The sequence below is a fragment of the Lonchura striata genome, chromosome 1, assembly GCF_050655825.1.
Source record: "Lonchura striata isolate lonStrDom1 chromosome 1, ASM5065582v1, whole genome shotgun sequence".
NCBI classification, from domain to species: domain Eukaryota; kingdom Metazoa; phylum Chordata; class Aves; order Passeriformes; family Estrildidae; genus Lonchura; species Lonchura striata.
Window position 1 is genome coordinate 84,764,711 of NC_140703.1, and position 14,880 is coordinate 84,779,590.

General features: G+C 38.4%; 1 protein-coding gene across 2 annotated transcripts in view; it reads left to right on the forward strand.

Moving 5' to 3' along the window:
* P2RY8 (P2Y receptor family member 8) overlaps window positions 1–7,008 on the forward strand; it is a 30,013-nt gene extending 23,005 nt beyond the window's left edge. For both annotated transcript variants that reach the window (XM_085582360.1, XM_085582353.1), the window contains exon 3: window positions 2,853–7,008. In XM_085582360.1, coding sequence (XP_085438486.1) covers window positions 2,919–3,992 — 1,074 coding nt within the window. In that variant the 5' untranslated portion in view covers window positions 2,853–2,918 and the 3' untranslated portion in view covers window positions 3,993–7,008. The remainder of the gene's footprint in view (window positions 1–2,852) is intronic.
* The last annotated feature ends 7,872 nt before the right edge of the window (window positions 7,009–14,880 follow it).

Here is a 14,880-nt window from a genome sequence, read left to right on the forward strand (position 1 = left end):
TGACCCCTTCTCCCCTGCAAAAGACTCTAAATGAACCACCCATCATTCTCCTTCTGCTCGTTGTGATAAACATCTGCATTACTGAAACCAATATCAAGGAGTCCTACCCTTTTTGGAAAGCTCTTGAGGCACATAATCAGTAAGTCTGGTGTTTTGAACCTGCATTTGGAGGCACTTATGTTTTACTGACAGTAGCATTCCACAAGTGCATAAAAATTTGCCTTCAGGCTCTGAATGTTAACACTGTTTTGCACGTGGCAGCATCTAGGCATGCATTTTTTATCTCCCTCTTATCAAGATATCCTCTCAGAAAAAACAAGTACAGAAGAAAATACGTTTGAGATTAACTCTAACACAAACCAAAATATGAGACATATTAGATAGCTTTATGACCAGTTTGATAGATTTAATGGAAATTTTCACCTATATTCCTACCTTCCCTAGTACCTGTAATTTCTATCGGAATAGCATCTAGGGGCCTGTGATAGCAAATATCTTTCACTTGCAAAGGTATATTATTAGAGCTCTGTAGTAACTGATACAGACAAGTTTTCTGTTTGTTTTGAGAAGTATAGAGTTGTTAGGCACAAAGGGATGCTACTTGAGCAGGATTTTTGAGGCAACAGACTTCATGAATAAACATTTTCTATGCTAAGAGTGATGAGTTGAGATAGAGAGCATTAAAGCTTTTATCCAAGAGTTGTGTGAGTGTTTTTTCAAGTTAGCCTGAAAAATGAAGAGTTTCATTCTTGATAGAACTCCCCTGACAAGAACTTAATTTCATTTGCAACAAATTTGGCTCAAAGGGCTTTTTGTAATTGTCCCCATCTGATGATCACTTCAGTACTTGAAACATGCTTGCTCTGTGTCATGTGCATGATATATGTACATCTCTGATTTCTTTGCAATTTCAATTTTCTTGTTCCTTTATCTAGGATTCCAACAACTCCGCTGGAAGCAACATTAATCAATACAATTTTCTTGATACTGACTCTCACCACTTCTGGATATTTTTAGCTAACATTTGAAGCACTATATCAAATATATCAGATCAAGAAAGAACCTCAAAAAGCCCCCACTAAGATCCCTTTTTCTGGATCTGCACTCAGGTTTTTCTCAGTTGATTATCTCTTTACTGCACTGCAGCCAGCCTCCAGTAGAGACTTCACATTTTCTAGGTCTCAGGAATCATCAATGGTTCAGAGAACAAGTTTTTCAGTAAAAGCCTCTCCCAGAAAGCACAGTTTTTTGTCAGAATGGTTATTTCCAGCTACAGAGTTTGAGGAACTGACCGGTTACACATGACCACACAAACTAAAGCTCTTTTTAAACAAGATAATAGGTTAAGTGACACTAACTGGCACCTGTGTTTTTTAATCTAACCTCCTACAGCAGGGCTGCCTTGAAACAAGACACTTGGAATAAACCATGTAGGTGATGAGAATCCACAAGCAGCAGTGTGCCTGAACCCACTCTCTGCCTGTAATTAAGCAGTAGATATGTGCCCACATTTTTTGGCTGACTTGGCCTGGCACCTCTTCAGCCCTTATTGTAACTCTCCACAGAACATACTGTAGATCTATCCTCTGCCTTTCTGGGCATTTTTTGCCATTTCTTCACTTTCTCAATGCTGTACTTTTGTGAAATTGCCTCCCTGTACTTGCAGCTTAACAAAAGCAAGCACTGAGGTGTGGGTTCTTTCCTGCAGCTGCTGAATGCTACCATGCTGCTTAAAATAAACACACTAAACTATGAGCTATTGCATCTGCCAAGAAAGATCTATGAAAAGAAGACAGTGAAAGCATGGGTCCACTTTGCAGACTGCAAAACTGAAAGTAATTTTGCAGAATTACAGATGATGCAAATAAGACAGCTACAAACAGGACATGTAAAAATAACTTACATTTTGCAGAAACTGAAGATCAATAGATTTTTCATCTTGGTAGATGAGGGTTTCTCCAGCCTGTAAACCAGTCCAAGCAAGTGCAATTTTCCATGGTTCTCATGTTTCTTTCCTTATATTCTGTTTATATTACAATATAGCATTGAATGCATGTTCTCCTTTTCCTAAGTAAAAAAAAAAATAAAAGCCAGCTCTTACCTGAAATGGATCACAGTTTAGTTGGCGGGGAAAAAATGTCAGAAGATATTGTGCACTACAGAAATCAAGGTTATGACATCTAGAGTATACAATGGATTTAGCTCAAGAAGAATCTATGGACTAGTGTTCTCACACAGACATCAACTGAATTTCAACTTGTGATATGTGACTTTCTTTAAGTTACAGTAACATAGGAGGTGTGATAATGAATAGACTGCAGAGCAATCTGGACAGGAGAGATTGATGGGTCAAGGTCAATGGTGTGAGGTTCAATAAGGAGAAATGCCAAGTCCTGCACTTGGGCCACAAGAACCCCATGCAGCACTACAGGACTGGGGCAGAGTGGCTAGGAAGCTGCCCAGTGGAAAAGAACCCAGGGGTGCTGGTTAACAATAATCAGTGCTATGATTTAATTGACATAGTGGTGTTTGCTCAAAGGTGCCATGATCTTGGATGTCTTTTTCAAGTGTAATGATTCTATGAGTCTAAGTATCAGAAAACCATTCAGCAGAGAAAAGGTAGCTTCTCCAAGATAGGAAGACATCACTCTGGTAAAACATTATGATGATTTGGAGGGAGGCAAGACTTTTCAGACAGTATTTTAATGGATTCAGTGTACTCAAGGAAAATCTGTCAAACGAAAGGATTTTTTTAGTTGATTAATATATGATTTATGATCTGTGATCTGTGATTTATTTCCCTAATTTCTGTTTTGACATATTGTTTTTTTCACTTGACATTTCTCCTCTAGGTTTTCAAGCCAAGTGTCCATGATATGATCCAGCTGGCTTAAAGGGATCAACAACAATTGTGAATAATGGTTAAAAACGAATCCCACCTGGATGCTTTGACCCTAGCAATGCTCCAGAATAAGACAATCTCCTTCACCCTCCCAATTGTGTATACAGTGGTGGCTCTGGTCAGCATCCCTGGAAACTTGTTCTCCCTTTGGGTGCTCTGTTGGCACATCAAACCCAAAACACCTTCTGTTATCTTCATGATCAACTTAAGCATCACAGACCTTATGCTGGCCAGCTGTTTCCCCTTCCAGATTTCTTATCACCTCCAAAGCAATCACTGGAGATTTGGCAAGATTCTTTGCAGCCTTGTGACAGTGATGTTCTATTCTAACATGTATTCTTCCATACTGACCATGACCTTTATCAGCATGGAGCGGTACATGGGTGTGGTACACCCCTTGAAGCTGAGCAAGTGGAGAAGAAAAAGATATGCCTTGGCTGCCTGCCTAGCTATGTGGTTTTCCTTGCTACTAGCCTTCTACCCACTAGAAACTGCAGACCTGACCTATGAAGTGAAAGAATTAGGGATTATAACCTGTTTTGATGTCCTAAAATGGGATATGCTGCCCACCTTTGGAGCTTGGGTAGCCTTTCTCCTCACTTTATTTGTTGTGCTGTTCCTGATCCCTTTTGTTGTAACAGTTGGATGCTACATTGGTATCATTAGGAAGCTAATTCAGACATCAAGCAGATATGGTAATAAGCAAAAGACTAGATCCATATACCTGGCAACAATTGTGCTTCTGTCCTTCATCACTTGCTTCGCCCCCAATAACTTTATCCTACTTGCACATATGATCAGCCGCCTATTTTACAGCAGCAGTTTGTACCCCGCCTACAAGCTCACCTTGTGCCTCAGTTGCTTCAACAACTGCTTAGATCCCTTCATTTATTATTTTGCATCGAAAGAATTTTACCAGAAATTCATGCAATTGTTTCGCCCTATGGTGCTGCTCAGCGACAGCTTGGAAAACAGAAGGGAAAGTTTATTCTCTGGCAGGACCATGTCAGCCAGATCAATGTCAAGTGGACCTATGGATGGGTTAGAGGGAGTAAAGGTCAATTTGCAAAGGCAGGAAAGTGTTTTTTAGCTTTAGATATTCCCAGGAGAAAGATACCAGTGAATCTCATGAGTAGATACAGAAAACATTTCCTTTTCAAAGGCCACACTCAAAATACCTTGCTTTAGTGACAGAACTCAAGCTGTACTTAAATTGAATTTCAGCATTTTATGGTCTTGGAAGTGCTAAAGGAACTGAATTTATTCAAGAAGGCACTGAAGCAAATCAAACAAGGTTAGCCTGGAAATAGTCTTGCTGCATAAGACTGAGGGATAGATTTAGAACAGTTAGTCTGAGGTTTTATGATAGTTAACCAAAGACTTCTGATTCTCAGTGAATGTGAAATATTACTGTACATGAATTAGAGCATAAACCAAAGCTAGTTTGGGAGTAAGGGAGTTGTTTTTCTAAGCAATGTGCTAAGCTTGTTTTTTCTTTGTTTTTTTTTTTTTTTTTAATTATTATTATTATTATATTTCTTTATCTCTTGTTGTATTTTTATAAAAGAAAGAATAAAAGTAGCATGGTATTTTACCATTAAGGCATAATGCACATCCACTGTGAAATCACAACACTCACCCAACTGCTTTTCAGAGTCAAACCACGCTGACACTTGAAAAGGTTAGGTTGACTCATATTATTTATTTTAACATTTTACAGAAAAAACATCTCATACAATGAAAGGAAAGCTAACAACGTTTGCAGATACTGCTGCATTTCTTGAAGTTATTAATTTCTTAGGACTGTAGGAAGCAGTTTATTTAAGGAAACAGACTTTCCCACATTAATCTATTACAGTAACAATGCTGCTTGTATGTGGTTAGTATCAACTGGTCATTTTCACCAATTCACTGTAGGCTACACCTAAAAGAACCATCCCCCTTAGCAGAATTTAGCTTTACATATTGCCTGGGGAATGATTTTTTTACTTCCTTACAGAGAAGGTGTGGATTATAAACGAGATTTTCAGCTAGATAAATGAAAACTCAACCACAGACTGGAGAGTCACTCTGTGCCAGCGGAAACCAGATGAAAGCTTTTCCTGATGGCCAGATGTCAGAAACAGACTTCTTTGAGTCAGGCAAGAAGAAAGAAGAAAAGAAAGAGGAAAATAAGGCTTGAGAAGAAGAGCTGTGCCAAATATCCTGAAAGTAAGTTATAGCAGGTGGAATGAGCAGTCCAGTGTTTGGAGCCCTCCTCTGAAATATCTTTCTACAGCTTGTTTGCATATTCCGTGCCATGTTTAATCCTTTTCACATCTCAACACTGCCTGTGTGCCTGGAAAGACAACTGCTACAGAACATGCACTGGGGACAGACAAAAGATAATTTTTTTCCTGTAGTATTTACAGCTTTTTTACCTACATTTGCCTCTCACTGACAGAGGAGAGACACAAACCACCTGAGAAGACCAGACAAGACCCCCTCACAAGCAAGAGAAAAATACACCATATCCTTTTACTGCACTTCAACTGCATCCAGTACTGAGGAGGAAGCTATCCACAGCACTGTAGTTAGTTGGTTGAGACATCTCATGCTGCACTGATTCCTGAGCTTCTGTGCCTAAGTAATAGGTGACACCAAAAGCCCTTAAAATTTGCCATTTTTCTCTGGGTATCTCATGATTAGAAACCAATTTTTCATCACTACTACAAATTAACTACCATTAATTTATTCACAGTGAAGTGTGGAAAACCAAAACACACACAGTGAGATATATGAATTTCCTATCTTCTGCTAAAGTATTGTCAGTTTTTGGAGCAAAATAAATGTGAGTGGACCTAGCACTACCATTTACAAGCCAATGTGAACATTCAATGCTTTCTGGCATTTCACAGTGTTAGTTTTAATTAATCTGTACATTTTCTGCATACAAAGCCAATCTTTGTGATACATAACTCACCTGAACCCTCCCATCAATTTGCCTGGAACCTACCCTTCACTATTCACTTTCACACAATTCCAGCTATCTCATTATCACAATTGTTTAATTGTTTTCTGCATTTTGTTGTGGCATAACATTTTTTGAAGTTTATACTGAAATCTCTCTCCTTTTTAATTTTTTTTTAACATGGAACTATTTTTACATTGAAAGCCTTTACTTCTCCTACATCTAATGCAGACTTTGTCTCTGTTTTATCTTGAACATGGTCCTCAAGTGCATAGCCCCTCCTAAAATATGCTGCAAAGTGCCTGAACTATAACTGACACAAAATAGAGCCAAAAGGGCAGAAACCTTGCACCTTGGACATCAATTGCTATATTTTGAAAAACAGTGAATTGCTCCTTTTTCAAGTGAGAAAATATCCTCACAACAACTGAAAATGTTCTCTCCAAACTCATGCAGTTCTTCATAATCCTTCATGTCTCTTCTGAAAATGTTTAAAAAGGAACAGGAAGGATGCCTCATTTGAGTATACTTCATGCCATTTCACTAACTAGCCTCTAGTTAGCTCAGATTCCTGTTTGGGTCAGTGGGATTGTTCCTTGAGAAGGAAATATAAAAATGCACTCATTAACAGCAATCCTTTGAGTCTGATGGCATATACTATGAAATCTTGGAGAGTCTTTATTAGATAGGAAGAGAATAAATTATTATTAAAAGAGGCCCATCATACTGTTCTTTGATCCTGGAAATATATCATTCCTGAGCACCATAAGAATAATGGCTTATACCCTCCTTGATCAATGAGTGTAAATTGACATCCATATACATATATGCACATAAATAAAGACATATAAATAAATATACATTGCAATTTGTGAAGTTATTGAGAAGTTCATGTCCATATTATGTTCAATTTGGGGAACATGGGCCCTGGGCAACTTGCTTATTTGTAAGCATTACTATGTAATTAATGTAATTTTACTGCAAAGATAAGAATGTAAAGGCTTCTGTTTGTTTTCAGGGTTGGGAGGGGAGATTGTATTTTGTATTATTTTTTTTAATTATGGTATAGAAATTTAACCTATTAATGTGCTTGAACTTTTTTGTACATATAAAGATAAAAATTTTAAAAAATAAAAAGTACAGGATTTAAGATTCATTCCTGTGTTTTTATGTGCCATGCGTGAAAAACTTACAAGCATAGATGAGGGCAAGGAAACCAAGTTACGAAATAGAAGTAATCAGTGTCTCATTCTTTTTGTGAATTTTTTTCAGTTTTTTTCAGATTTCTTTACAGGATAGATACATATATATCAGAAATTGGCATTGTCATAGACCCTTCACACAAATTATAAAAGTATTTAAAAGTAGTTTAATGAGACTTTGTCTAACTTGAATCATTCTTCTTGCCCAATAGGTGCACCAATACATATATTTTTTAAATTTATATGGATTTCTGAAGTAGCCTAGCAGTCAGAGCCTGTCCCACCCCCATCCTGGACCAGAGCATTGGAGGAAACTGGGAACAGACAGTCAGGGTCAGTAGTCATGGAATCATAGAATCATAGAATATATCAACTTGGGAAGGACCCACAAGGATCATCGAGGTCCTGGCCCTGCACAGGACCATCCCCAAGAGTGTGCCATGCACCCAGGACTATTGTCCAAACACTTCTTGAACTTTGTCAGGCTGGTGCTGTGACCATATCCCTGGGGAGCTGTTCCAGTGCCCAAACATCCTCAGAGTAAAGAATATTTTCCTGATATCCAACCTAAACCTCGCCTGACACAGCTTCAGGCCAATCCCTTGGGTTCTATTCCTGGTTACCAGAGAGAGGAGGTCAGTGCCTGCTCCTCTGCTTCCCCTCACAAGGAAGTTGTAACTGCAGTGAGGTCTCCTCTAAGTCTCCTCCAGGCTGAAGAGACTAAGTCCCCTCAGCTGTTCCTCATAAAGCTTCCCCTCTACACACTTCACTATCTTTGTAGCGCTCCTTTGAATGTGCTCTAAGAACTTCATGTCTTTCTTATATTGTGGCACCCAGGATGCAAGATAAGGCCACACCAGCACAGAGAAAAGCAGGACAATCACCTTGCTCAACCAGCTCGTGATGCTGTGCTTTCATAAATGTTCCCTAGACTATGTTCCATTTTGGGTTCATTTTCTGTTTGGCTACATGTATGCTAATATGTGAGAGGACCAGAGATTATTCTGAAGTCAACTCATCACTTTTTATCATTTTTTCTAGTTTAAATTGTTTAAAATAACAGGAGGTCTACATGTCTACATTGATACCCACCAGGGTGTTATTTCTCTTAGGGGATGGTTAGGGTATGTGCTTACGCAGAGATGGGAGGGATACCACAAATGTTTGTGAAATTCAGTGTTGGTAATATAGTGAAGTAATGCACACAGGGAAACCCAGTAACAGCTTTGTGTATAAAATGATGTTGCTTGTCAGTGACTAAGTGAATCATAATCCATAATTCCATTTGTCAGCTCAGCATCATAGAAATCCATTTTTCACCCATTCCTAGTTTACTCTCTGCACTTCTGGCCTCTGTCACAGATAGGATCAACAAAGGCTAGAAAAGATCAAGACCATATGGTATGCTCTAAGAAATTAATTTAAAATCTTAGAAGTTAAATAGTTTAGTACTGCTCATCTCAGAAAAGAAATAATATAAGATAGGTAGGAAAAAGGCCTCCAAAATCCTCAATGAAGTGTAAAATCTGATTTGGATGACTTACACTGCCTTTGTCCAATAATTGGTAAACAACATATTAAGCTAATGAGATCTAGGCTTAAAACCAGATTAAGTTCATATCTCTTCTTCCAACTCATAATAAAATTAGAAAACACTTTGCCAAGAATGTTGTGGGTGCACATAGTACACTGGTCCAGAGAAACTGGAAAATAACATGGAAAAGAAATCTATTGTACGTTATTAAACAGGCAAACCACCACAGGAAGACCTCAAGGATTAAAATTGTCAAAGGCTGAAGGAGTACTAAGAGGAAGTCATAGGATGTAATTGCTCTGTTCTCCCTTCTCTTGAAATGCCAGGACACCATAAGCAAGACAGCCCCTTGGCTCCACACTGGTCCATCTCACACTCCCAGTTAAGCCCTGCCAGAACTACTTTGGTGCCTGGCCTCTTCTACCCTGCCTGCTGGGGTGCTGCCAAGAAGGGATTCAGCAGGAAATTCAGCCTGCTATCATCTTGGAAGAGGCTATTCCATAGTCAGGGGAGTCTGGAGCACAAGCTTCATCATCTGTCATGTAGCCCCTTTTGACAGGTCACAGAATCACAGGATGGCTGAGGCTGGAAGAGACCTCTGGAGGTCAGCATGTCCAACCCCCCTAACCAAGTGATCTCTCACAATCAGGTAAAGATGAACAAATCTCTCCAGGTGCTTGTAACAGTTCATCCATTTTGCTTCAAAACACATTATTATTAATTCCATTTCTGACATATTTTCTCACCTCTGATCTCATTTTTTCCGTCACCTATCTCTTTGCTGTTTGAGCTGACTAGCAGTAGACCTGCTTGTACATTTGAGGCATGGCAATTTGTTTTGTTTTGTTTTTTTTTTTAACTTCTCAGGCAGCAGCCTAGTCTACTCCTAAAAGCTCACAGCTGCATTAGGGAAGAGTACAATTCTCTGGCATGAATTGTCACAAATACATTGGCAAATACACTTTAGTGTACCTTTTCTGGTAACAAAATATTTTTCAATGACCTGACAAGTTCCTCTAAAATAGCTAATTTACAATGCTATGACCTGGTGAAATCCATTAAAATAATCAGTTTTATTGGTAAATTTTTTAGCTGTATCTAAAGTCACAGATCTTTTAAGTGCCCCAAATGATAATTCTAATATAAAATAACTCTTACAAGCATGATTAGGATATCAGCCTTGGTTATTGTTCTTAGTAATTAAATCCATTCTGGGAAAAAAAAAAAAAACAAACAACAAAAAACAAAACCAAAATCAACCAGGAATCTTTTATAGGAATAATTGTACTTTCTTCATTTATGTCACAGTTCATAGTCTCAAAAGAAGTTACTGAGAACAAAACTTCAAGTCATACTATTAATTTTAATATATTTGGATTAGTTTCATTCTGGATTAAATTTTTGCAAGTAAATGTTTTCTTCTTGAACCTATAAAGTGTAATTATGGAGTGCATAATAAAGTACAGCATAATGCTTAGTTGAAATATCTTTTTTAAAGCTTTCTTTTTTATTTGACAAAATAAAAAACCCATTCCTGCATCACTGAAGTCTGGACTGCCACAGAACTCCTGGTCTTTCATGACTTAGTTGCAAGTATTTTTCCTTAAAGTCCTTAAACAGCTGGAATATGTTATCAAATGAGGAGACGCTCAAGCGTCTTTAAATTATAAAACATGAAGTTCAGAGCTGCCAGACAGATTACCTTTCTAGCTTTTAGCACAAATAAATACCTCAACTCCCTTCTTGACTGTCTTAGCTGAGGATGATGTCTTGCAGTCAGATCTTTTCTTTTGCAGAAATTTTCAGCACATGGACACTGTCGGTTCTCTTTCCCCAGATTCTGCACCACTGCCTACACGACCTGGCTCTGGCATGACCCAGCTTGAAGAAAGAAAATTGCCCATTGTCCTACTGAGAGCTTCCCAGGCTAATTGTCCTTTGGAGCTTTTCCTAGTATGTTCCACAATCTTAAATGCTGTTGTTGGTTATGGTGAAGTACCAGGAAAATAGAGAAGTGTTTTGTTGAGTGCCTTAAATCTGAGGAAATGTAAAGGTTTTTCTCCTCTGCTGTCTGCCTGAGCAGCTTTATCAAAGGAGAAAGGAAAACAGACTTATATGAAGTATAAACAGATTCAAGCTAGAGATGAAAGAAGGGTTAAAGAAGTGATTTCTGTGGCAGCTGGGCAGGGAAATATTTTACGTGACTGCAGAGAGACACAGGAAGTTATTTTCTGCAATAGGCTACCTGCAGTTAGAGAATTTCTGCAGTTAGGTTTTTTTTTCATAAATAGCCACTTTCATTTTAGAAAAATGGCGCCTTTTCAGCAGAAAATCTGTGAGCAGCAGTAAATCTCCAGATCTCTGCTGTAAGGAAAGAAATGTGATTCACAAAAAATAAACACTATTGAGATACAGAACAAACACCTCACAGAGTGACTCAAACCTCTGGAAGCGTGGGCTTGCCATGCACAAAAGGCTTAACTTACCTCACCAAGTGTTGCCCTAAGCATCTTATTGCTTGGCAGCATCATGATAACTGATGACTGTCTCCTTAATTTCCTAAACAATGCCTGCTTTAGTTTTTGATTGCATTCAGACATTCAGATGACAGCAGATCTCTGTGTAGACACACACTACAAAATAAATATTGGTATCACCATCTTCCTCTAGACAGCTGTTTTTGAATTTTGCCATCTTCATGCTTGTAACAATAATATTCCTGGGGATCCCAGCAAGCACTTAAATAGGGTGTAGGTCTTTCTTACCTCCCCAAACTCAGACGGCTTCAGAAGATAAAGGAAAATATATGTTAATGTATAAGGTAAAGTCTCCTCCCATCATTTACCTCTAAAAAGAGCCTGTCCACCTTCTCAATTAAAAACCCTCTATGGAATGCAATGGCTTTTTCTCCCTCAAAAAAGTTTCAGTACCACAACACCTCTGACTTGGTTTCCCCAGTTCCTTATTATTGTCAACATGCTGATATTTTTTCCTTTCCCTATTTCATCCTGCATTCCATAGTATATGCAGAATGCATACCTATGGGGTGATCCCACCCCATTTTGATGAGTAATGCAAATTTCTCTGTACACTTTCACATAAAGTGTCCATATGTTTGATCTATTTTAAATATCTAAATGAGTACAAAAATAAGCTAAAATGCAACATTTAAATTTTCTTCACTTGATACATCTGATAAAATTGAGATGATAGAAGATAGAAATCTGAGTGTTTATTTCCATATTCAATAAAAGTATTTGTTTCATTGGGTAGAATTATTCCTGTTCTTATAACCATGAAAATTTGCTGAAGGAGCCTTAAGATCTGTGGCAGTCATATCTTAGCACTTCTTAGTGTGCTTATGGTGTCTCTTTATTGCTTCAATCTCAATGCATCTCTTTCAAGATATTGCTAGACATATTGCCATTCACATCAGCTCTGAGACTGCTCCTAAAAGTACACATCTGCACACACACATGCATCCATTGCTCGGCCTGGAGAAGAGGACGCTGATGGGAGACCTCCTGGCAGGGCAAGAGGAGGGGCAGGCACTGACCTCCTCTCTGTGATCACCAGCGACAGGACCCTAGGGAATAGCCTGAAGTTGTTCTGTTATGTAATCCTTAAAATTAAAACTAGGAAAGATAGAGTTTGGGTTGTGTGGTCTTTAGTTCTTAGAAGCTACAGCATCTTACAGGTACTTTAAAGTTAAGGTTCATGATCAAATACGTAGGAAAAAGACGGGACACACTGCCCTCCGGTGGAGATTCAGATAATAAATATAAGAGCTTCAAGATGCTCTTGACCTTGGAGCCTCGGAAGTTATTTTCTGGAAAAGCTGGGATAAAAGTTGAGCCAATTAATATTCTCTTCTCTGCACCTAATTTTAAGTTTCCCTAATTTCATGCCATTGTCTTTGCATCTATAATTATACTGTACAAAAAAGAAGGAATACTTATTTTCCATATTTGTATCTTACATCACATATGTGTACATACACGTTTTTTTATAAGCATACACACACATAGATGACGTGCATGCTGCATATATAATATATATTATGTATATGCACATTTTCCCCAAAATATTTTATGTACTTGTTTATGCATTTTTCAAATTTAAATAACACAGAATCAGTGTTTTATATAGTCTGATACACAGCTTCTTTTTGTCTAGTGACAATGCAAGTGTTAATTGAAGTGAGACTGGGGTGATGCTGAGATTAGAGGTGGAACCTGCTTGTGTAGCAAAAACCAGACATATGACTTCAAAAGAGGCTCATGGATTTAATATAATCCATTGGCTCTCAAACACACAAACATACAGATATCTAGGGATGCTGTCAGCAAACACTCATCCTTCTGTCCAAGAGACTACAGGTTTATTAGCCTCTGCCCAGTCTTCCCTTCTGAGGCTGCTTGTTGCCCTCAAGTTCACAGCATGAAAAAAGCTGCAGACCAGAAGTTGCTCTCAGCAGTAGACACTGGCTGTAGCAACAGCTAAGAAAGTCAACACTGGCACTGTGTGTAACTGCAATACTGTTTCTATGTCGTGTAAATCAGGATGTGCTTGCAGCACTCCACTTTATACTGGAGGAGAATATAGCACATATTTGATATCAGGTAGAAACTAGCAGGAAGGAAGCATTCTTTTCATTCCTCTCTCTTGTGTTGCTGCTGTGGACCTGGCAGCTCATCCTCTTGGCCAGCACAGGCACAAAATCTGTCATTCTGTGCTCCTCTTACTAGGACTTAGATGTCTTCACACTAAAAATTTTTTTAAGGCTCTAGGCTTCTCCAAATTGCAATACTTTTTCTGTGGCAGAAGCCAAAAGCAAGGTAGTTAGTTTGAATTCCTAACATCCTTTCTTCAATTATTCTTGGAAAGACACTTTTTACACTATTTAAATGTGCTGGCCAAGGATGACTCTTTGGGGCTTGGATAATGACTTCTGTACGGTTAAAAGTTGCTTTGTGAATGGCCATGTCCTCCTCCTGGACATTGCTACATCCATGTTTGATGTAGCTGCTTTCCTTGTCCCAGGAGATGGGTATGCAGCTGCCTGACAAATGGGTTGGTATTCTTCTGATTCTATTTATACTGCACTCCCTCAGCAGTTGTGAAGTTTCTTCCCAAGGTATGATGACTTTTGATAACTATGTTATGAAGAAAAATTAAGTATTTGTAAAAACATTTACAGGGACATTACGTATCCTACAGCCTTTATCCTACAGTGTATTTAAATCTTATTTCATTTGACTTCCTGTGGTCTCCACAAAATGTCTCCATATGATTGTAGTACTACTCTGCTTCAAATAGAAAGGAAATTCTGGGAAATGGTCACCCAAAGACATTAAGATATTATAGGCCTTCCAAGCTGGCCAGAAGATGGGGAAGGAGCATTTGTACCTAAGCTGACAAATTGATAGGGATCCTTAAAAATAGCCTATGAGAACACAGAGCTAAGCAATAAGACTATGAAAGAAATCTAAGGCATCTGCTCTGAAAGCACACCCTGATTCTGGAAAAATCTAGAATACCCCTTCATAAACCAAAGATCTAGTTGAACATGTAAAGCAATCTTAAAATATCAAGGAGATGGAGTGCTATATGAAACAGGTAACTCTGCTCAGAAGGCTGCTAGCTAAATACAAGCTGTATATAAAAAGACAAAAATAAAACACAAGATGGGGAATGTTAGATGACACCATAATTTTAAACTGAGTTACTGATGATTAGCTGATTAAATAGAATCCATCTGCAAACAACCAAAGATCTTTTCCCCTACAATAACAGAAACAAGATGTATTAATTACTTTACAAGTTAGGCAGACACATTAGACTATGGCAAGAATTTCAGTGGCAGGAAAAGGTTCCTTGAAAAACATAAGTGTGAGCTCCTTGAATTGATGAGGTTATCTTAGGAAAGTCAAGCTGCCCTGTGACAGGTGAAATGCTCATTTGCTTCATAGCAACTTTATAGTTAAGCCCCAGGGTTCACTAATTTCCTCACAATGGAAATGCATTGTTCCCCAAATAAGATGATCCGGTCGGTGATTGCACTGGTGGCTCAGGCAAGTAATACATCTGGGTTGAAATACATACATTTATCACAATACACACAAAAGTAGGCACAAGAACTTAGTGATCACAGTGTTCTTTATATGCTTCAAGGTGTTACTGTCATGGCTACTGAGTAAATGCGTACACAGAAAAGCAGAGAGCTCCAGAACAAAAGTATTGAGGTCTCTGCAGTTCAGAGCTTTAACTGCTGTTTTGCCTCTGCTCAAAA